The sequence below is a fragment of the Alligator mississippiensis genome, chromosome 6 (genome assembly GCF_030867095.1).
Source record: "Alligator mississippiensis isolate rAllMis1 chromosome 6, rAllMis1, whole genome shotgun sequence".
In the NCBI taxonomy this organism is placed as follows: Eukaryota; Metazoa; Chordata; order Crocodylia; family Alligatoridae; genus Alligator; species Alligator mississippiensis.
The window spans coordinates 26,804,718-26,828,209 of NC_081829.1; the positions used below are offsets into that span (position 1 = coordinate 26,804,718).

Consider the following 23,492-nt stretch of genomic DNA (forward strand, 5'->3'; position numbering starts at 1 on the left):
CTTATAGGCACATCTGGACCACCAGTTCAAATTGGAATGTAAAGAAAGCTGCCACTTTAACAAAAGCTCACACTGCTTGGGGTAAATAAACACACAAAAAAAAAGAAAAAGAAAAAGGCATACCGTGGGATAAACAAACAAACATGTTTGCAGCCTTCATTCTGTCGGGCTTTCACTGCTTTCTGTTTCAGGTGTTTAGTGCCTGTCAGTCCCCCAGGCACCTATCCCCTACCGCTATCTCTGTCTCCTGTAGAGTACTGCTCCCCGCCCTTCCTTTTTCTAAGCTTCCTTTTTTAAGTTCCTCGGAGCATGGCCCCTTCTAATCAAGTGACTGTTCCTCTTCAGCATAGCTGCCTTTCCTTAATTCTAATATGCCTTTTTCTCTGCTCTGTGGCTGCTGCTCAGATTTGCCACATGTAAGTTCCTCTTTGGTGACAGGAGCAGTTGGCTTCCTGTTACAGGTGCCCACTTGTGGATCCATGCCACATGCCGCACCCATTCTAACCTATCCAGGATTTGCACTACATCAGGCACTCCCTATTCCTCCTGGTCAGTTGGAGTGGGCACTGTATGCAGCAAGGGTCCTGAACCAGCTATGGGGGAGGAAAGCACACCTTGCGTGGCACAGATCTTGAAACATGTGGCATGCATTCCAGGCCCTATGCAATGTTGGTCAACTCAGACCCAGGGCAGCACTGGGGGCTGGATCCAGCTTCTGGGGTGCATCTTTGACACCTCTGTCATAAGCAGGGATCCTGGTTTTCTCTGATAACATAAATAGCAAATTCTCTGATTTTTTTTTTTTTTTCAAACTGTAAACCCTCAAAATATGCAATTAAAATGAAATGCCACTATATATATAGGCATTAATTGAGCACAATGTTTTAATGATATAGTTACAAGTTTAAAGTAATTTCATAGAATCATAGAAGTAGGGTCAGAAGGGACCTTGTAGATCTTCAAGTCAGACCCCCTGCCTGGGCAGGAGAGAAACTGGGCTCAAGTGACCCCAGCCATGTAGGCATCGAGCCACTTCTTAAATACCCCCAGAGTAGGAGCCAGCATCACTTCCCTTGGAAGTTGGTTCCAGAACCTAGCCACCCTAACTGTGAAGTAGTTCCTACGGATGTCTAATCTGAACCTACTCTCTAACAACTTGTGGCTGTTATTTCTTGTTATCCCGGGGGGCGCTGGGGGAAACAAGGTCTCCCCCAAACCCTTCTGGTCCCCCCCTAGTGAGTTTATAGACGGGCACAAGGTCCCCCCTCAGCCTTCTCTTGTGAAGGCTGAACAGGTTCAGGTCCTGTAGCCTCTCATTGTAGGGTCTGCCCTGCTGTCTCCGGATCATGCGGGTGGCCCTCCTCTGGACCCTGTCAATGTTGTCCACATCCCTGTTGAAGTGCGGCGCCCAGAACTGGACACAGTACTCCAGCTGTGGCCTGACCAGTGTCGCGTAGAGGGGGAGGATCACCTCCTTGGCCCTACTTGAGATGCACCTGTGGATGCACGATAGGGTCCGGTTAGCCCTGCTGACTGTGACCTCGCATTGTTGGCCCATGTTCATCTTGGAGTCAGTGATGACTCTAAGATCCCTTTCTGCCTCCGCGCTCTCAAGAAGGGAGTTTCCCATCTTATAAGTGTGCTGCCGGTTACTACTGCCCAAGTGCAGCACCCTGCACTTGTCCGTATTGAAATGCATCCTGTTTTTGTCAGCCCACCCTTGCAACCTATCCTGGTCTTTCTGCAGTCTTTCCCTCCCTGCTAGCGTGCCCACCTCACCCCAGAATTTGGTATCATCAGCGAATTTGAACAGGTTGCTTTTCACCCCATCGTCCAAATCGCTGATAAAGAAATTGAACAGTGTGGGCCCAAGGACTGAGCCCTGGGGGACTCCGCTGCCCACTTCCCCCCAGGTCGAATATGACCCATCCACCACCACCCTCTGAGTATGACCCTTCAGCCAATTAGCAATCCATCTGGCCATGTAGGCATCGATGCCACAGTTGCCTAGTTTTTTAACGAGGATGGGGTGATCGACAGTGTCAAAGGCCTTGCTGAAGTCCAGAAAGGCTACATCCATGGCGATACCGGCATCCAATGCTTTTGTGACCTGATCGTAAAAGGCAATCAGGTTGGTCTGACATGACCTGCCCCTAATGAAACCGTGCTGGTTGCCCCTTGGCATCACCCCTGATGCCGGCCCATCACAGATATGCTCCTTGATGATCTTCTCCAAGTGTTTCCCTAGGATTGAGGTAAGACTGACGGGCCTATAGTTGTCCAGGTCCTCCCTCCTCCCTTTCTTAAAGATGGGGAACACATTCGCTATCTTCCAATCATCTGGTACCTGGCCCGAGCACCACGAGCACTCGTAAAGCCATGCCAAGGGCCCTGCAATAACCCCTGCTAGCTCCCTCAATACCCTGGGGTGGAGAGCATCTGGACCTGTTGACCTGAACACGTCCAGCCCCTCCAGAAGCACTCTAACCCGGTCCTCCTCAACCTTAGGTCTGGAGGCGTTCCCCTCGAGTCCGTCTGGAATCATGGTCGGGGATTCCTGGTCCCTGCCCAAGTAAACGGAGGTGAAGAATTTGTTAAAGATGTCTGCCTTCTCTTCTGGTGCGACCACCAGATTGCCCAGCGTATCTTGCAGGGGCCCCACATTTCCCGGCGCCTTCTTCATCCTCCCTATATATTTGAAAAAGGACTTTTTATTATCCTTGATCTTGGACGCTAGTCCTAGCTCTATGTCCGCTTTAGCTTTCATAACAGCCCCCCTACAGGCCCGAGCAGTGGAGGTATACTCTTCTTTGGAGATAGTTCCCCCCCCTTCCACCGGGTGTACGCTGCCTTTTTGGAAATCCGCATTCCCGGATTTCCTTGGTGAGCCAGGGAGGTTTTTGGGCACTCTTGCCCCACTTGCTTCTTGTTCGGATTGTCACCTCTTGGGCCCTGAGTATTGTCTCTTTAAGGAACGACCACTCATCTTGGGCACTGAGTTCCCCTGCCCTCAAGAACCCCGGCGCCTCTCCCACCAATCTCCTCAACTCGTTGAAGTTGGCCCTCTTGAAGCCTAGGGCTACCGCCTTGCTGTAGGCCCTTGACACCCTGCGCTGGATGATGAATTCCAGCAAGCGATGATCACTATCACCCAGGTGGGACAAAAAACAATTTGCCTCAAACACTATAATAAGATAAATTCTAAATACCTATACATTTTGGTATTTGATTTGGGGTTTTTTATAATGGAAAATCAGAGCTCCCCCTGTCCCCTTAGCTTACAGAATGCAGGTCCAGGCCCCTCACTCTCAAGCCACAGCCCCCCAGCCCTGCAGGTGCCCCTCCTCCCCCCACCACAGCCCAGTTGCCAGGGCTGTGGTGCCAGAGACCCAGGTGCACAGCCCCCTGCCCCCCACAGCAATGCCCAAGCCCCAGCTGCCGCATAGCGGAGTGTGGAGCCCAGCTTCCCCCGCCCCGTCATGGACAGCACAGCCGGTATGGAGCCTGTGGGGGGGCAGGTGCGAACTGCCTTCTGTGGGCTTGGAGGGGGGTGGGGGGAGACAGCTTCCAGCCACATACTCCGTGGGGGGAGGGGCAAGGGGGACCCCATGCTCCCTAGAGCTCTGTGTGGGGAGGGGGCCAGCTGCCCAGTGTGGGCTCAGGCTCCCTGTCCTGCTGTCCTCCCTGCAAGGCCTCTGCAGCCCAGCAGGCAGGACCCCGTGTGGCAGGGCAGAGTGGATCCCAGCAGGGAATGCCACAGATGAAAAACAGGGGAGACATGGTCACTACTAAAGCTCTGCCATTGCAATGGCAAAGTAGTAGTGGAATGAACAGCCTCTTAGTCTGTTTGCTCGCTTCTTTTTTTTAATTAATCTTTTTCTGAATTTCTATGTGAACAAAGTTAGTTTTCTTGATTGTTGTGAAACAAGGCTTGTACTTATAGTTAAAATGCATTCAAACAAACTGTTTTTATAGTTGCAGAAGAAGCAGTACATAAAGTTAGGCTCTGGTTTCAGAACATAAACAATAAAATATGATTTCAGTGATTAATGGTACAGCTTGAATATGGAATATTCAAAAGAATATGCAAATCAATACATAGGCTACATTTTTATTTCAAATGTTGATTAAATAATGAATCAGTATTTGCATAAAACTGGCAACTTAGGCACTAATGACGTAATACTGAAAGATGCCTGAACATAAGAAAGTAACATGAAATACATTCTGCCAGTGATGGGAACTGAAAATATCTGTTGAGGATTGCAATGGATGTGGTTAGTGCATACCATAATTACAGCTTTCTTATGTTCCTTCTCAAAAGAAGCTTTTGGGAAGAGGGAACAAAGTTTCTACAATTATACATTCCAAAAATGAGAATTTTGAAAATATTTTCATTTTCATAGACTTCTGAATGCTTACATATATTTTTAAGTTTCTGGTCCTCTGGTTTAATTACAATAAACTAAACTGATTTGAAAAGCTTCTTACTGTATGCTTCTATCTAGACTGGTAGCTCAGACCTTACTAACATTATAGCTTGCCTCAGTGTGGTGATTAATTAGCACTGAACTTTTCTGGCTTTCTTAATCCATTTTAATCATTTAAACCTATTATTGTTTTGACTTAATTTCAAAAGCCCCTTAAACCTGTCTTACGTTATTAGTAGCTGCTAAAATCCTGATTTCTAAGCACACTGTTGATGGAGAGTCTTTTTGGTTCAACACTCTGTTGGGAAGCAAAGCTGTAGATTGGAATGCTGAATCAGAAGAATCTATGATGAACCCTGCTTACATTAAAAATAATGCTTATTTTTATTGCAAGAAACTGGTTATCCTGATAATGTCAAAACAAGCATGGTAATTATTGCAAGCCTAGGGAATGCTGAACTTTTGAATAATAGGTGGTATAACTTTATTCCTTGAGTTTACTACTGTGTTGAATTCTGATAAAGTGGCACCTCAGAAATTTTTTGCAAAAGGATTTTTGCTGACAACATTGGTTAAACTCCACTTAAACCAATTCCAATTTAAATCAAACAAACAACAGAAACCAAAGACTTTAAATCTATAGAGGGTATGATGCAGGTAAAATAAGTACTACATGAGTTGGGGAAAAGCCAGTATTGGAAAAGTAGATATATGAGAAACACTTCCATCTCAAGTTCTGTGCAGAGTTGCTACAATATCTGCAGCACTAAAAACATTCACATTCTAGAAACAAAGCCCTAAGCAAGGCATTTTCCAAACTAAAACAACCTCAGTCTGGGTTTCTGTTATGAGTTCAAATTCCTTTATTTAAGATGCTTTTTTAAAAGCAGTAGTTGTGTTATAAGTATCTGGTTCTGTTTGTTCTATGACGTACTCAAGACTTTCAGGCCTGCCTAGCTGTGTTATTTTTTATTATAAAATAATACCACAGTTGCAATCAGCTCTAGGTTTTAAAAGAAATAAGGTAGAAGGGGCTGTTGAGAAGTTGTTGTTTAAAGAGGCTCTTCACCTTTGGAACCAAAGTTTCACAATGTTTATAGTTTAATTATTAGAGACTTCAATGATATTTTGCTTTCTGACTTCCAACTGGTAAAGATTTGGCCTGGAGAGTCTGAATCTCTTAGTTAAGACAGCTGTGTGACTGTCTTTGCTTGACTATGTTCAATCTCCCCTTTCCAGTTGGTCTGAAACTAGGCTGTCCTTGGGTTAGATTATGACCCATGAATATGTGGGCTGTCAGTGAAAAGGAAAGTGTATAGCTATAGGAAATGGAACTTTTTAGAGTAGGCAGTCAGCAAAGGAGGATATGGGGAGCAGAACGGGAGAAAGCAGCAGGAACAGGAAGAGATTTTTTTTTGAGGAATTGTGGTAGAGCAAAGAAATAAAGGGGCTGACAGGACATGACTATATGCTAGTTCGGGGAAAGATTGTAGGGTGCAGGAAAACGGTGTCTTTTGATTATATGAGTCATTTTTCCTGGGCACCACTGGTTCAGTGACATTAATGAACAAAAAATAATTTTCCCAATGTAACCACCCTTTGATGAGAAACAGGAGGAAATTTGGGGATGAGAGAGGGATAGATATTGGCAAAAGGCTTGTGGGTGCCAAAGGCTGGGTAGAGGGTTGAGGTATGTAATAAAGATGCTGGACCAGTATGTACCTTATCCATGTCAGCAGGTAGTAGAGCAGAAGTGGACAAAATGCAGCCTTCAGGCCAGATGCAGTGCACCAGGCCATTCTATCCAGCCCGCAGAGCCCATAAAAAATTTAGAAAATTAATATTTATCTGCCCCTGGCTGCCTGTCATGCAGCCCTTGATGGCTTGCCAAAACTCAGTAAGCATCCCTCCGCCTGAAATAATTGCCCACCCCTGTAGTAGAGAGTAAGTGGAATCTCCTTCTGGCAACCAACAGGATCATCTGCCCATGTGTGTCTGTAAGAGAGAGAGAAATAGAAATAGAAAATATATGTCTATATGTGTGTATATGTATATATGTGTGTGTGTGTGACTATATGTAGTTATATTTTAGTATCTTATTTCTAAAAGGATACTGGTAAAGTATCAACTACGTGTCTATTGTTTTTAATTTATTACTTTTGGAGGGGGGATTCTTGATTTCAGAGTTGCAGGCTCACAGATCTTCATGATTTGGTCTTGTTAACATAATACTTGTAATTATTCCCCAAATGGCAACCATTCCTCACTGATTTTTCAGTAAGTTAATGGCAGAAGATTGTTTCAAATAGAATGGCTGTCCATTCTTTTCAGCCTTTGCAGGTGGAAATGGAGCTAACCCTAGTAAAGCTGAACTGTTTTTCTTTGTTTTCCATGTGACTGAAGCCAGCATATTGTCAGATAATATGACTGTCCTTTTCTGTTCAATGGTTTGACTTAAGAGAAAGCTTAAATAAAGGAAGCGGGAAGCTGATACATGCTGGCAGACTGTGGAGATATCCAGTAGCCTATGAGGTGCAGGAAGGAGTAATGGCCATAGGATAGTTGGGATCAGAAATGCATAGTGGGGAGGACAGGAATGTGCTGTTCAGGGAGGAGTCAAAGGTCTAAGTAGAGACTTCAAGGGATTGTACAGGAACAAGGTAGGAGAGGAAAAATACTGAGGATAAAATTGAGGGGTAGAGGATTCATAATTGCAGGATTATGAAGTTACAATTTGAGTGGGACAGGCACGTCAGGTCATTCTGCAGCTTTCTCCTTGGGCTTTTAAGGAAATGGGTTATGTAAGAGACCTGGTATTTGGGGCAGGATGTATGGGCATTAGTTTAAATTACTTATATTAGTTCCTAGAATTTTGCTTATGATGCATGTTATTTGTGTGAGTGTGTTTTAAAGGAATGTTCAGCCTGTAGAGCTACGGCTAAATGGCTTTCCTGCAGTGATATAAATGTGCTATAATCCTTAATACTCAGCTTTTCAGCTTTAGGCTAGTGATTCTTTTTAACATTCATGGAATATAATAGGCTACTTTAGAATTTCAGAGTGATTATGGGAATAACCAAAGCTGCCAAAATTTTAAATGAATTAAAGCAGTTCTTTCACCAATATTTTTAAAGCAGTTCAGTCACAATTTTCTCTCTCTCTGGGTAAACCAGGTTTGAGGAAATGCAAAAAAAAATAGAGTTACCAAACTTCATGGTAAGTCTTAATGCTGTTTTTGAACAACTCCAAATCAAATATGCTATGATAGCTATAAATATTTTTAGGTGTCTATTGGTCACAAATGTTGATGCTGCTTCTCATCAAACGGGGAAAAATATACCATGGCAGCAGATTTACAGTAAGCCTCAGACAGGGCTTTTTTAGCCTGAGAGATCTGTTGGAGTGTTAAAGAGAAGCTGACTGTCTGAAAAATAGACAAGTAAGCACAGACATTCCTGATGCTCATTGTCCTAGTTTTTATAAATTAATTATTAAAAGCACATACAGATAAGTACACTTTTTTTTTCTTTTTTTAAAGGAATATGAAAGTGGCTTTAGTATCACCTTGAGAGTTAACCGTATAAACCCTGAATCGTCATTTAAAAAAATATTTTCTGATGAACCTACAGCAAGTCCTCTATACCAGTGGTCAGCAGCAATTTTTTGGCAGAGGGGCTGGAGTGATTCAACTTAGGTCAGAAGTGGGCAGGCATTAGGATCCAGTCACTGCCATGTCTCCTTGGGCTGGATCTGGCCCATGGGCCATAGACTGACCTCTGCTCTACCTGAAATCATTAGTGTTGGTTAGGGGCCCTGGAGAGACCTTGTGCAGAAGTCCATGATGAAAGTTATATTTTAAATGGCCTCTTACTGATTAAACCGTAGTCTAACACAGTAGTTACAGTATTTTGTGACATCTTAGCATTGTCTGATTCATTCAGGACGTACAGGTGGACTCACTGAGTAGCTAAGCTTTTTCAGAGGGTATCTTCACAAAAGTGATTTGCATGGCATTTTCATCTTAACAAAAAGCCACTTCCAGAGGGGGGGCCTCCTGCCACTGAGAAATCTGTCGCTTTATAAAAACCATTTTTAATCTATTTGAAAAATATTTTTTTCATGTTATTTTTCTTCACTAGTCACTCCAGGAATTACGTTTTTGAAGAAAGGCTAGTTTGCAAGTATTTTCAATTTGAACCTGATTTAGTCAGTGATAGCAAAATAGGCTGATGTAATTCATAACCATGTGGCAAGAGCCAGGATGGGAAACAGTTTTAGCCCTTTAGGTAACCCTGATTACTGGAGTTGGGCCTAACTACCTGCAACTGGCTCGAGTTACTTTCATGGGTGTGGCTGCTTGGATCGAAGCAGTTCGCATCTGGGTGTTCTTCAGGCTGCTCAATTGGGCAGATGCCTCTTTGTCTGGCTCGTGGCTTCTAGGCCTTGCTTGAATCCTTGTTCCTGGTTCCTAACTCCAGCCTCAATCCTAGTTCCTGATCTCTGATCACCAGGTTGTGGCTTTAGATCCCTGGCTCCTGGTTGCTAGCTGTCTTCTGTCTTGTGTCTTTGTCTTGTGGCTTTACTTGAATGATTGTGACCACTCCAATAGCTACAACTCCTGCTCTGGATCTTCTAGCTCAGGGGTGGGCAAAATACAGCCCATGGGCCGGATCCAGCCTGTGAGGCTATTCTATACAGCCCACGGGCCCCCTAAAAATTTAGAAAATTAATATTTATTTGCCCTTGGTTCCTGTCAAAAATGACAGGAACCAAGGGCAGTAGGACCCAGGGGAAGCCTGACGGGCTCCCACAACAGCAGGGCCCACCCGGCCCCACCTCCCCAGCTGGGAGCCCCAGCAGAGGCTTCTAGCCTGGGACCACATGGCTGCCCCGTGCCGGAACCTCAGGTAAGTGGGGGGGAAGGGCAGGGGAGGACCCTGGGCAGGGAAGGAGTGCAGGGAAAAGTGGCCCAGGGAAAAGTGGAGTGCGGGATGGGGGAAAATACAGTCCCTCACCCGCCCTGTGTCCGGTGCCTCTCTCCTTGCTGGTACAGCCCAGCCCAGCTCCACGGACCCCTGCCAGCCTGTGCCCCACTTTGGGCCCCACTGGTGCTGGCCCTGCGACATTGGTCCCAAGATGGTGACCAGCGGCTGGGGCACCTGTCAAGGGGCACAGCTACCCATGCGGCCCTCAACAACCTGCCAAAACTGGGTAAGCGGTCCTCCGCCCGAAATAATTGCCGACCCCTGTTCTAGCTAATGACTACAGTCATGACTTCTGTTTGCTGTTTGTTGCTCTACCTCGGTCTCAGTCCCTTACAGACCTCTTGACCCATTTGCTCATGATAGCTTGACTTGTCTCTAGTTTGGACCCTTGGTTCCTGATCTTGCCTTGTTCCTGACTCCCTGGCACATGATGCTCTAGTGTCAAGCCTGAAGGCTCATGTCCTGGTCATCCCCTGGCATCAGGTGAACATTAAACAAGGGTTAGGGTAAACATGTAGGGTGTAAATCTGTTCTAACTATACTTTTTACCTTTAGATATAAAAGTTAGATTAAAGTTTAACTTTTTCCTGCTTCTGCTGGATGGCTCTTTAGGCTTAAACATATGTCCCTAAGCAGCATGCATGAGCATGTGGTTTTGAATCTGATCTCTGCATTAACTTCATACAAGTTTTTTATCCATCTTTTTATTTAGACTGGTAGAACCAAATCACAGAAGGACATGAAAGAGAAATCAGCCTTTGTGAATAGTCTGTTTGTTTTCCATATGTTTGATCATATCTCTAAATGGCTTATTTTGGGTCTTAAGACAGTTGTTTGTTACCAGCTTTTGAGCAAACATTGGTTCATGTAACAAGCCTAATTTTGACATGTAACCTGGAGTTATTTCCACAGTGCATAATTAATGTGGTCTTAGAAGTGGTAGTCTCTGGAAACTTACATGCTATCTAAAGTGCACTATCTCTCTAAGCTGTTTGTCCCATTCAGAGTATCAGTGCCACATTGCTAATTACAGACAAAGATCGTTAGTTTCCATTATACAGTATGTCTTTTAGACAGTGGAAAATGATTAAATGAAGTGTCATAACCTTTCCTTATGAGGAGTATTTTCAATTAAGCACTCTAGTTATTGATTTTTACAAATTCCAGGACATAAAGAAACACATAATGACCATATGATGGCTTCCGTGTGTTCTGATTGGACTGTTAGTGTAATTTTTTTATGGTAACTGATGAAGACATCATATAAGTACCCAATAAAAAGTTGCACAGAATAAAAATTATTTCTTAATAGTGGTGAAAAAATAACCAACTTGAACTTGCTAGTTGGAGTTGCTGTGAATCATTAGTATTAAAATCATACAGTATCCCTTTCACTTGTTTGGCAAAGAGGATTAACCAACTGTACTGACAAACTTCCAGAATGCTATTGTTACTACCCCTTTAGTTTGCTTTAACTGTAGAAAATTGTTGGGTTTCATGGTTATATGATCTGGCTATTGTGTCTAAGATTGTAGGAAGAGAATGAGAAAACAAAAACAAAGCAAAACCAATATAACAAGCAGTTCATATTTCTGGGAATCTGTAATTTAATGTACTGTGGGGAAGAAACTATTTTGATACTTTGTTAAGAGTCTTGTGCATGCCTACATAAGAGCATTGGCTTGCAGCTCATAAGACTCTATGTAGTTCTATTTCAGTATTTTGTTTCTAAAAAGGTTACAGATAAAGTATCAACTATGTGTCTATTTTAATTTATTACTTTTGGAGCTGGGATTCTTGATTTCAGTGTTGCAGGCTCACAGATCTTCATGATTTGGTCTTGTTAACATAATACTTGTGACTATTCCCCAAATGGCAACAAATATATACTGTTTGGTAAGAAAGAGGAGAATAAAATCAAGTTCAGAAGAGGTTTGAGATCATTTGTTACAATAAAGAGATTTTTTATGACCAGTGACAGACTACATCACAGTCTTGTTTCCCAGCAACCCTGGCAAATTAAATACTTCAGTTTTGAACATGCATTAAATAGCGATTACATTCTCTGTAAAAGAGTTCAAGAAAATTCAATGAAAAGATTAGTGGTTCAGGGGACTTCACTGATAGGGAAGATTTAGCTTTGAAAGGAGACAATACTGTAAGAAATAACATTCATGATATTTTATGCTTTTCTAATCTGAACTAAATTTGGCTTTGCTAAGTTGTTATAGACCTACTGAAATTGTGACTAAGTGAATTATCTGAAAACTAAACTATAAAGAAATGTAGAAATGCAGAATTCTTATCAGGACTCAGATCCCTTTGTATCTAATAGTCTCTGCTAACAAATTTGGCAAGCAAATCTTGTTTTCTTTAACCTGGCTAGGATGGTTTAGAGCAGGGGTGTCAAAGATCCAGCCCATATTGCTGTTGCATCCAGCTTGCATGGCTTCTGGAGAGGCTGGCAATTTGGGAAGGAAGTTTGTGGCAAACAACAGAAATCTAGAGTACAGAGCCTTGTTGGGGATGAATTTGTGCAAGGGACATTTTAGTAGATAAATATTTCAGGATAATAGCTATATTCCAAAAACATAAAACCCAAAAATCTTTACATTTTTTTTTGTCTGGTTTGAGATTTATGAAGTTTCTTTCTAATAATTCTGATAAACACCCAAGTGCGTAACTATCTTTTCTTTTTTTAGGTATGGGCTAAAGCCAAATGACCAAATCCTGGCAGAGGACAAACATAAAGAACTGTAAGTTTTATAAAAACTGACCTTTCGGATCATGATGCTAACAGTTACTTGGTTACTGCATGTCCCTAATATGTCTTCATGATATGAAATCATTATTTGTATCCAGTGAAATTACAAATGAACAAACAAACAAATCCCCCCAAACCCCACTTTTTTTAAGGTAATGCACTGGTTAGTTGTTTAAACTGACAATATTGCATCATGCTTTTGAATGCAGTCATTTATTGACCAGTTCAGATTTTTCCTCATTGAAATATTTCCTGTTTTGGCTTAGAAGACTTAAGAACTCTTGGACATGACTGCTGAAAGATTTTAAACTACCCTCTTGTGAAAGTTTCTATAGCTAATTATTAATTGCCTTCTAGCAGAACTGCCAATAGATACTATATTTACTCAAGTACAAGATGAGGTCCCTTCCCCACTCCCCAATGAGCATGGGGAAAAATGTTCTTTGTGTTATATTTACATACAAGGAAACCTCATTAAATACATTGTCTGTCATTAAACTGCTGCCAAAACCAGCACGTGCTCAGTAATAGAAATCATCTATGAGGCTGATTTAAATGAAGCCAACACTGAGCATGACTATAAAACACATAGCCCTTACTGGGCAAGCATACTGATGGGAACCTACCACAAATGTAGGTTAGTGCAGTCTATCTTAATAAGACTTTATTTACTTGGATTGAAGACAACCCCCACCCACCAAATTAAATTCTATATGTGGAAAATGTATACATTTGTTATAATTTTCCAGGTATAGAATCTAATTATTGGAGGTTTGCCTTGAATTCCACCCCCCCCCCCCCCCCCCCACTGCTGTAGCAGGGAAAATAAATTTGAGAGGTCAAGTAGCTTTTTGCTCTCTGCTTCTTCCCAAATTTTTCCCCTGATAGCCCCTTCCCCTTCTCTTTGCTGGCAGACCCTGCTCTCCCTGAGCACATGGAAGTATGGAAGAAATTTGAAAACAATGTATAGGCTTCAGTTTGTCCAGAATTGATGCACATTACCTTTTTTTTTTTTTAAATGCTGCAAGTCTTAGCGCAGATACTTCATAAACCCACTTTTGAGCACTTCGGCAGCTACTTGTATGTACAGGACTGCCTGTATATGTGTGTACTCTATATTAACACCCTCCCCCTGCCAAAGGATCCATGCGCTGATTAGCCCACCACTCATGACTGGAACTGGGTGTTCTTTTCATGAGTCCTGGGATGCTCCAATAATTTATATGCAGATGAGGCACAGGACAACTTGGTCTTTCCTCATCTCACATGGCTCCACTAATGATAGGAGCCAGGCTGAGGAGGGCAGGGGGAGTACAACAGAGGGTGACAGCAGTGTTTCCCCATGTAGAATCTAATTACTGGGGGGTGAGCTTATATTCAGGGTTATTTTCTATTTGAGTAAATAGGGTATTTTAATTTGATGTAACAAATTATTGTTTTTGTTTGTTTTGTGTTTTTTTGCTTTTATATAAAAAAGCTGCAATTGATGTCATTGTTTTAAATCTGAAAGTTTTATGAGAAAAACCTGGAATCCTTGCTAGCACCTTCAGCGTGATTTTTTAGAAGCTTATCAAGAACACTTTTCTTTTTAGGGAACATAACTTTTCATTCCCATGAAATCTTTTATTTTAACAGAAAATGTCTTTGCATTTTCACCTGTAATAACATTTATTTCCTTATGGCACAGAAAGGTTATTTTTAACCAGCAGGCATATATAGTCTCCTTTGTGCATAGATCTGCTACTGAAATACAGTAACACCATGAAATACATAACAAGTTAAAAAATCAAGAGAGTACTGTGTCCAGTTCTGGGCGCCGCAGTTCAGGAGGGATGTGGACAGCATTGAGAGGGTCCAGAGGAGGGCCACTCGCATGATCAGGGGGCAGCAAGGCAGGACCTACGAGGGGAGTCTATAGGACCTGAACCTGTTCAGCCTCCGCAAGAGAAGGCTGAGGGGGGATCTGGTGGCCGTCTGTGAACTGGCCAAGGGGGACCACTAGGCAATGGGAGAGTCCCTGTTCCCCTGAGCACTACTGGGAGTAACAAGGAATAATGGCCATAAGGTGACTGAGAGTAGATTCAGGCTAGGTATCAGGAGGCACTACTTCATAGTCAGGGTGGCTAGGATCTGGAACCAATTTCCAAGGGAAGTGGTGCTTGCTTCTACCCTGGGGGTCTTCAGAAGGAGGCTAGATAATCACTTAGCCAGTGTCATTTGGCCCCAGCATCCTTTCCTGCCCATGGCAGGGGGTCGGACTTGATGATCTGCTCATCTGCTAATTTTTTATGACCAGTGACAGACTGGCTTCCGACCCTACCAACTGTAAAACTATAATGTATGGGGGAGAAAAGTTTTCTGAATTTTCTGACTGTTGTGTGCCTGTCTTTTCAACTTTAATATCCATGTCTTCTGCTTAGGTGTTTGGTGTATAGTAATACTTTTCCCTCCCTCCCTCCCCATACCTTTCCACGTGGAAAAGTGAGAGGAAGAAGGATTCCAAGGTCTGGATACTAGGCTAAGAACCACAGCATCTTATATCTATCAACTCTCTTCTTCTTAGTCATTTATCACTTAGGGTTGATAACCATGTAATAGTGAACTATATAACTAGTGAAGCAATAAAATAAACTGCCTTTTAATTCAGCCAGGTCATGTACAGGTATTATATTTCTATGGGAGAATTGTTGCTCTTGCTGTAGATATTAGAATGTATGAACATTCATTAAATTTCTCTGTGGGGAAACATGCCCTGGTCCAGGAGAAAGAAGTTCCTTGTTGACACCTGATGTTTTCCTCTGTGAGAGTTGCTCTAACAGAAAGATTGCCTGTGCATTGCTCAACTCCTGTAACCATAGAATTTCTTAAAAGTTTTCTCTTCTATAAATGAACACCTATTTATACCCAGAAACTTGACCTTAAATTTTAAATCAAGTGTATCTGGATTTCTAATGTGAAGTGAATATTCATTACAAAATCTGTTTATGAATAAATTTAAGTCCATATGCATTCAACTTCACTCAAAGTATGTTTTAGCAGTTGTGACACTAGGCCTTACAGCCTGGTCAGGTGAGAAAGTGCTACTCAGCCTTGTCATGGGTTGCTCAGCAATTAGGAGTATGTATTGTATTTGTTTGAACTTGGCTCCAATTTAATTGTCTTTAAACTTTCTAATCAGCATCCTGTTTTGTGGTATCACTGTATTATGATTTCAGTATTGGTGTTCAATTCCCTTTTGCTGTTCAAAATGCAAGTTTAATTTCTTTATAATTCCCTGTAGTGTACAGTTAATGGAAGCTTTTTTAAAATTCCAAATGAGGAAAAACACTTTCCCTTTTTTTAAACAATTATTCCATCTTTCAAGTTTCAAGAGTATGTTCTGCCCTGGAATGCTAACAGCATGTGAAAATACTACAGTTTATAGCATTATCTTTTGTAATTGACAGAAAAGCAGATGGATAACCAGTATTCATATACTTAACAAACACTTACGGCATTTAAAGCTTCTAAAAAAAAAAGAAGAAAGGTATTTTGTTTATCACTAAATGTTATGTTTAAGAACTGCTGCAATATGTTATACTTTGCAAAATTAACTAGTATCTGCTTTACAGAAATTGAATAAGATTAAATAACTTTTTTTCATAACCATTTGCAAATCAATGACAGAGGTATGCCTTGAGGACAGAGGTGCCTTGAGCAGCAGTGGTGTGTGGAGCAGCACTGGCTGCTAGTGGCAGTCGCATGGCCAGTTGCAGTAATGGTTATTGTTTGCTTCCCCAACCCCCAAAAGACGGTATCTGGAGCTGCTGCCCCAGTCGTTCTCCCTCAGTTGAACTTTATTGCATCATTCATCACTAGTATATCTCTTAAGGTGCATTTCTGCCATAAATTTCAACATTTGTTGTTGTTGTTTAATAAAAAAGGTTTGATAGTGTTTCCATGTCATGGATGGTGGATATGAAGGACAGATGTGAAGTAACTTGCCCTTGATGATGCAATAGGTTTGTGGCAGGGGAAAGAATAAAGTCTATAGACCTTATTACTCAACAATAGTAATTTGTATATGAAAAATACTTAAAAGTAAGCAAGTATAACTTCTTCAGCTATTTTGGTGTGTAAAAACACTTTTAAAGGGGAGGTTGCAGTGCTGTCACAAAGTATATAGTTAAGTGAAGCCGGCAACAATTTAAAAAAGGATAATCAAGCACCTGGCTCAACAAATGGTTGGCAGTCCAAATGGTTTACTGGAGTAGGCAGGCGTAGTGTTTTTGCTACTTAGTATAAGAAGTTGTTGTTGTAACTAAAAATAAAATGATGTTTAATATGCATTTAATATTAAGAGAAAGTATAATAGAAAAATGCCACTTTTCAATAAAAAATGGATACAAATAATTGAGTGCCTGGCTTATTTAATGAATTGGGAAGAGCAGTCTAGGAAGCTAAAAAGAGATATTAAATGTGCCAATGAACTTTATACTGATTGAGATGTCTGGAAAGAAATGTCAGGCAGTACTGATTGGTGTCTACCTAGTGTTACAGGAACTTTTGACAAGTAGAATGAAAAGAGAGCTTAATAGATTGAGAGCAGGGCTGATAAGCAGGAATCCTGATTTTCTTTGTAAAAAATCCCAAATTCTCTGATTAACCCCCCCCCAACAACAAAATGTATGATTAAAATGAAACGCCACTAATATCTATCTATCTATCTATCTATCTATCTATCTATCTATCTATCTATCTATCTATCTATCTATCTATCTATCTATCTATCTATCTATCTATCTATCTATCTATCTATCTATCATGTAGGTATCAGTTGAACACAATGTTTTATTCGTATATTTACATTTTAAAGCAGTTTAGAAGCCTATCAGTGCCTCAGTCATTACAATAAAAAAAAAAAATCTAAATACCTATGTATTTTAGTGTTTGATTTTGGTTTTTTTATCATGGAAAATCAGAGCTTCCCCTGCCCGCTTTGTTCACCAGGATGTGGGTCCAGCTGCAGCTGTCCCGCTGTTGCTTTGTGGCCCTGAGCAGCCCTTAAATGTTTGTGCCCTGTCCCTGCCCGTGCTGTTGCCCCTCACTGCCAAGCCACACCCCCCACAAGCCTTGCCGATACCCCTCACTGCTAACCCACAGCCCCCCCCCCCCCCCAGCTCTGCCAGAGGGGGGCCCCAGCTGCCAGGGCTATGGGACCTAGTGGCTACATGCTGCCTGGTCCCTGCTCTTATTGGTGGTGCAGAGTTGTGCTTCTGGGTGGGCAGGGAGTGTCTCACTTTGGCAGCATGGCTTGCATGGGGCTCCTGGTGGTAGTGGTGGTGGCGGCAGTGGCAACACCAAGTCCCCCTGCCCCGCTCCACCCTCCCACACTGGAGGCCCCTGGGACTAGGGCAGCAAGGTGGAGAGCCCTGAGCCCCACAGTGAGCAGCTCACATCTTCCCCTGCCTTGCACACAATTGTAGAGGGGCATGGGCCCCCAGCCCTGCCCCACTCCCTCCTGCCTCAATCTTCACCCCCCTCGCATTGCTTGTTTTCCCTTCCCCTTCCAATAGACGTACCTGGAGGCAGCTGCCAGAGCGGCTCTCCATCGATCATCAAGGAGGACGGTGACTGTCTATAGTGTTATATATTCAAGATATCTGTATTCTAATATACTAGCTAAGCTGAATATCTGGTTGAGATTTCACTGAAATAAGGGAACATTTTCCTTTGTGCATTTGAAAATGACAGTGGATTAGTCTTTCACAAGAATTATTTTTAAATAAAAAGCTTTTCTGGCTGATGCTATAAGTTAGTTGTGGCAGTCAATCTCTAACTCAGCTAATTCCTCAACAAACAGTATAGGACTTTTGTGGATAACTGCACAGAAAAGGCAAGTAGATATTGACATTCATAGGACAGGATGAACATCATCAGAAGGTATTGTAAATTGTTGAACTTGGTATGCAGATTTTGGAGCGTCCAAAAAAAGTGGGGAGGTGATGAACAAAGGGTGCATCTAGAGGGTAAATTGAAGGAAATGAATTAAGGCAAAGACTGAGGATGCTGCTTGCGACCTCTTCTATATAACCAGCTTATAGAGCCTGTCCCAGGGGAGCGTGGACGGTGGGAAACCTCTGCGGCGGCAAAGGGTTCCGCTTACCTCCTGCAGGGCCGGAGGAGCCGAAGGAAGTCCACGCGCCGGCACTGTCGGCACGGGTCGTCAGCCGGGCGTTTATCCGGCTGCGGCTGAGTGGCGGGGGTGGGGCACGCTGGCCGGGAGAAACAAAAGGCAGCCCCACCGAGGCAACGGGGCGGCTGGACGAAGGAGGCTGGGGAGAGAAGCCCCAGAAAGTGGGGAGTCAGCCGCCACCCGCGGAGTGCGGGAGCGGAGGAGGCGGAGCTAGTCACAGCTCTGAGAAACAGAGCAGAGCAGCTGGCAGCGGTGCTGGTGGAGAGGCCAGCACTGAGACTATCGGCGGAACCGGTGGAGAAGCCAGCGGCAGCGCTGGTAGCCGGATGGAAGGAGGAGCTCACCGGATCCCAGGTTACGCAGCAGGGAGCGAGGGCAGTTGCAGCGGGAGCGGCAGGGAGGCCAGCTGCAGGAAGACAGAAGGCACCGGTGAGGCAACTGGGTGCCTAATACAGAGCAGAGCTGGCAGGAGGTACAGCGCCCCCGCGGACCCGTGGGGGAGCGCAGGTACGAGGACAGAGGGAGTGGGCTGGCATCCCCGTAGGCAGTACGCCCAACCCGAAGACCATTGTTGAGTTGAGGGGGTGACAAACCAGGGGCGATGTGGAGACCCCCAAGAGGAAGAGCCTAAGGTGGCGAGTGGACGGGGTGTAGGGGAGGATGGAGCCCCAAGGTTACCCGCCGAGGGACGCGCCGACACCGGTGGGTACCCCAAGGGTAGGCCCCCCCCACTGAAGATATCATCAAAGTTGTGGCAGGCAAGTTCAGGGGCCCCCCTGATACCAGCCGGGGTAACCTCCAGGGTACCTTTCCAGAGTCAGGGCGCACGAAGCCCGGGGCTCGGGCAAAGGCGGCACGCGAACACCTGGTAGAGCGGAGGCGGGTACAGAGCCAGCAGTTTGTCAGTGATGTCATATTAAAAAAAAGAAGTCACATGTAACACTTCTTAAAAATGTAATGTATGTTAAACTTTCTGCAAGTGTTTTATTTATATTATCTTCACAGATTGTGCTTAGGGCACTGAATGCAAAAATAGCTTTAGTAAGTTGGAAGTTAGTTCTTATAATATAGTCACTATTTTTGTGGTTAGTATATTCTCTTTTGGGGCTGAGGTCAAGATACTTGACTGCTCTTCTTGAAATGTCATTTTCCATTTTTTTTCTGTAATTCTACTTCCTTGGTTTTCTTCCCACTTCTCTATTAATCCCTTAAAAATTATCATTTCAGATTCTTCATTAGGGCTGGTAGGCATTATGGAGTAATAAGAAATAAAAAGTGAACCTTTAGTACTATATATTCCTGCCTGGTATTGAATGGGGAATGTCTGAAAGAATGAAAAATATCTGTTATTATATTTTTCTGATTTTATTGAAAACTGTCTGAAGTTGCTAACAGATGATGCCCTAAAAATATATCTCCTATTTTACACATGTCTACAAACATCTTTCCTTTTTTTTCTTTTTTTTTTTTTTACTTCTTTATGTCATGGCTAGAGAGAAAATTGTGCGCAGAAGCTAGAATTTGTAAGTAGGAAACAGGAAAGAAAAACATGGTTTTTTTGCAATGTATACAAAAAATTATTGAACATGTCAAGCTCCTCAAAAGTTTTAGGTGACTTGCCATGGTAAAACATCGTGATATGTGTGAAAGTTGAAGATAAATAGCTGACTTTGATTAAATGTATTTTTATAATGTTTACAGAAGTGCTTCCTCTTGGTACAGATAGAAAACATTTTATTACTCCATTGCTGGAGTGGTCTATAATAACCTCTGCCATTTGTTTATAAATGTTATAATGTTAGATGCAGTGACCATCCATGTTTATGTAACAATATGGTCTGTAAGCATGTATAAGAAATTGCCTTGAGCCTAACACTTTTTCAGTGATATTGACAGACTTAGTGGCTGTAAACATAAGTAATAAAATTACAAAGTATACATGATACCTTTCTGAAATAATTTAATAAATTTCAATGTCAGGTATTTGATAACATCCACTCTTTCCAACAGGCCCAGCCATATTCTAATGGAATTCCTTAGTAGATGTTATACGATAACATGGGAGAATGCTGTAACCATTCAAGAGGCCCATGGCTCCATCCTATGCCCGGCCCCTTCCCACCCTGCCCCAGCTGGGCAGCACCTGCCCCTTCCCCATTCCTGCTCTCACCGTGGGGGGTCTCGATCTGCCCCCCCCATTCCCTTTGTCTCCACCATGTCCCTTTGCCACCACAGACTTACCAGCTGGATGCTGCTCTCCGAGCTGCTGGGCTGCATATCGGATCGGTATCGGTCAGTATGGCTAGTTAATAATTGGCCATCAGTATCGACCCAAAAATCTTTATCGGTACACCCCTAGTATTTATAAAAGAGGATACAAGAGCACACCTCAGCATAGTACATCTTAGTTTTACTATAACCTGCATTTTCTTTGCACAGTGCTTAAAGAGAAATAGAAGTGGGAGAAAAATGGAAGCATAACTTAGGGATGTAAATATCATTTTCAAATATTTGTTTAACCTCCTCTAATTTTATCAGTTAAATGATTAACCAGTAACACAGCAGCTGGGACACAGTTGCTGCTGGGAGCCACTCCTGGCTTCCAGAGCCCTTTGATTGGAGGGAGGTTGGGGGAGGAGGTAAGCCAAGCCAGACAGCAGCCTTCGGCTGGGATGGAGGGAGCACCTGTGAATGAGCAGCTAATTGCTTAATTGATGAGCCATTAGGCTGTTCCCTATAATCCTTTTAGACTTTGGGTACTGGTCCCCTTTCCCCCTCCTCTTCCCTTCCCCTCGCTCTTCCCTCCCTCCCTCCTGCCTGCTTTGCTGCCTTCTGGTTCCTGCTGGAGTACTGTGTGGTTTCCCTTCCCCATTTTTCTGCCAGACTACACCTGCCCTGAGCTAAAAGATAACTGGTAGGATAATGGGTTATCATTGCACTTATTGGTTAAATGATAAAAAGTTGTTCCAGGTAACTTCTTTAGGTATTTATGCATGTACAAGATGCAACTTGTGACCACCTCTGAGGGGCAGTGGCAGAAAAATATCACATGTTCATTTTGGGATCTAGTTTCTTCTTTGTATTTTTTAAATTTTAAATTCTTGCACAGAATTTACCATCTTCCTTATTATTCAAACATTACAGTAGTCTATTTCAAATCATTTAATTATTTATATTGTATCTATTAATTTATAAACAGGCAAGATGAAGTAGCTATTGTGGTCAAATCAGTATCTGCAACTGTTAATAGTTGAATTGAGCTGGAAACTATTATTATTTACAAATCCACAAAAAATGGGCTAAAAGTTTTATCAAATCAAACAGTTTTATCAAATCAAATAATATATATAACAAATTATTTATTTAAATAAATTATATTGTGATGTTCTAATGCAGGATGGAAAGAGAAATGCTCCATTTAGATTTTTGTGTGTAATGATAAGATATTTGTGACATTAAAACCACTGGGGTTTTGGGGGTTTTTTTGCTTGCTGCAGGCAAAAAACAGGCAGCAAGAGTTACTTTTCATCAGTAGATAATGTTTTCATGTAGGACAGTTGCTGTAATGTTAGAAAGAATATTGAAGGACAATGTAAGTTTAGCTCATTGAATACAGCTGACTTGCATGTTTCGAAACATTTGTTAATTGGAAATCTTGAAGATGCCAGCATTTTAAGGGGTTAACACAGTACTTTATCTCACTGATCATAATCTTTATTTTGGACAGTACACGTTGTACCGTTTATACAACTTTTATTTGTTCATTAGATATTGACTAAACATTTGATATGAACTGCCCTTTTGAAATAGTTTAAATAATGTGCTAAACCTCCCCTCTCTTTCCCCCCCCCTTCTTAAACATGATTCACGTGGCTTAACTTTGAGGGGGAAGAGGGTGTGGTCTAGCCCAATGCCATGGGGGAAAGAGGGCAAGGCCCAGCCCCAACAGGGGGAAGGGGTCTGGCCCAGCCCCATACAGCCTGGGGGATAGGGGCATGCCACAGTCTCATCCAGCCATGGAGGTGGGGGTATAACGTGGCCCCAACCTGCTGGGAAGGGCTTGGGGTTTGGGAATTTGGCAGTGGGAGACAGTGGCTCTATTTAATGCTGCCACTTTCCTGCAGCCAAATTTTCTGATCTGTGGGGAGCCCTGTGGGCCAGATACCTACAGCTCCATAGGCCACATTTGACCCACAAACTGCAGGTTGAGCACCCTTGTTCTAGACCAATTTGTCAGGCTTCAGAAACATTTTATAAAGAGATACAATTGCTTAATTTATCTTTTTACAAAAAAAAAAAAGAAATGTAATTTTTCTTCAAAAGCCATTGATTACATCAGAACCTGATTCTTGGCTTTACTTTACTGTCACAATGCAATGAAGGAGCTTCCCAAGATAATTTATAAACCATTGGTTTTAACAGATGAATAAAGTATAAGGTCCCATGCTTGTAACTATGGCTAGGGATGGAAGTTACACATAAACCAGTTTAAGTGATCAGAAAACTGCTTTAAGCCTGTAATAAAACATAAGTTCAGTGCACATAAACCGGTTTCAAAATGGACAAAACTGGTTTAAGATAAACCTGGTTGAATGTAGTCTCAGACAACTGATTTGGGTCAAACTGGTTTATGGAGCTTCTGTCCCAGACCCCTTCCTGGTTTAAGTTAAATTAGTCTCCCAGCATGCTTTTCAGCCCTGGGCTGGGCTATGCTGTCTGCTTCAGAGAGCAGGGCTGGCCCCGTCCCTCTCCTTCCTAGCTGGAGCTCTGGCTAGCTGAGAAGGAGGTGGAGGATTGCAGGCACAGCAGCGTCTGCCTGGCTTCCCCCTGTCCCATCCCCTCTTTGCTCGCTGCTCAAACAGGGATCCCACCTCTCCCACAGCAAGGACCCCAGTAGCACAGACCCCAGCTGGCATCTGGCTGCGCCAACCCTCATGCTAGTTGATGCTGAGGGGGATCTGTATGTGTAGGTCCAATTTCACTGGAAAAAAGGCAGACAGAACTGTATCTGTTTAGGGATTTTTGGAACTAATCAAGAGGTCAGCTGGTAATGTCTTCCTTATAAATGCCTTGGGAAAAGCTGTTTAAGAAGAGCTTGAATTAATGAGAGAGGCTTTTGTTTTCTTGACTGGCTGATA

General features: G+C 42.8%; 1 protein-coding gene across 3 annotated transcripts in view; it reads left to right on the forward strand.

Annotated features, from left to right (window-relative positions):
- ADK (adenosine kinase) overlaps positions 1 to 23,492 on the forward strand; it is a 586,810-nt gene that overhangs the window by 46,343 nt on the left and 516,975 nt on the right. For all 3 annotated transcript variants that reach the window (XM_006273786.4, XM_006273787.4, XM_014601449.2), the window contains exon 3: positions 12,118 to 12,171. In XM_006273786.4, the coding sequence (XP_006273848.1) occupies positions 12,118 to 12,171 (54 nt within the window). The remainder of the gene's footprint in view (positions 1 to 12,117; positions 12,172 to 23,492) is intronic.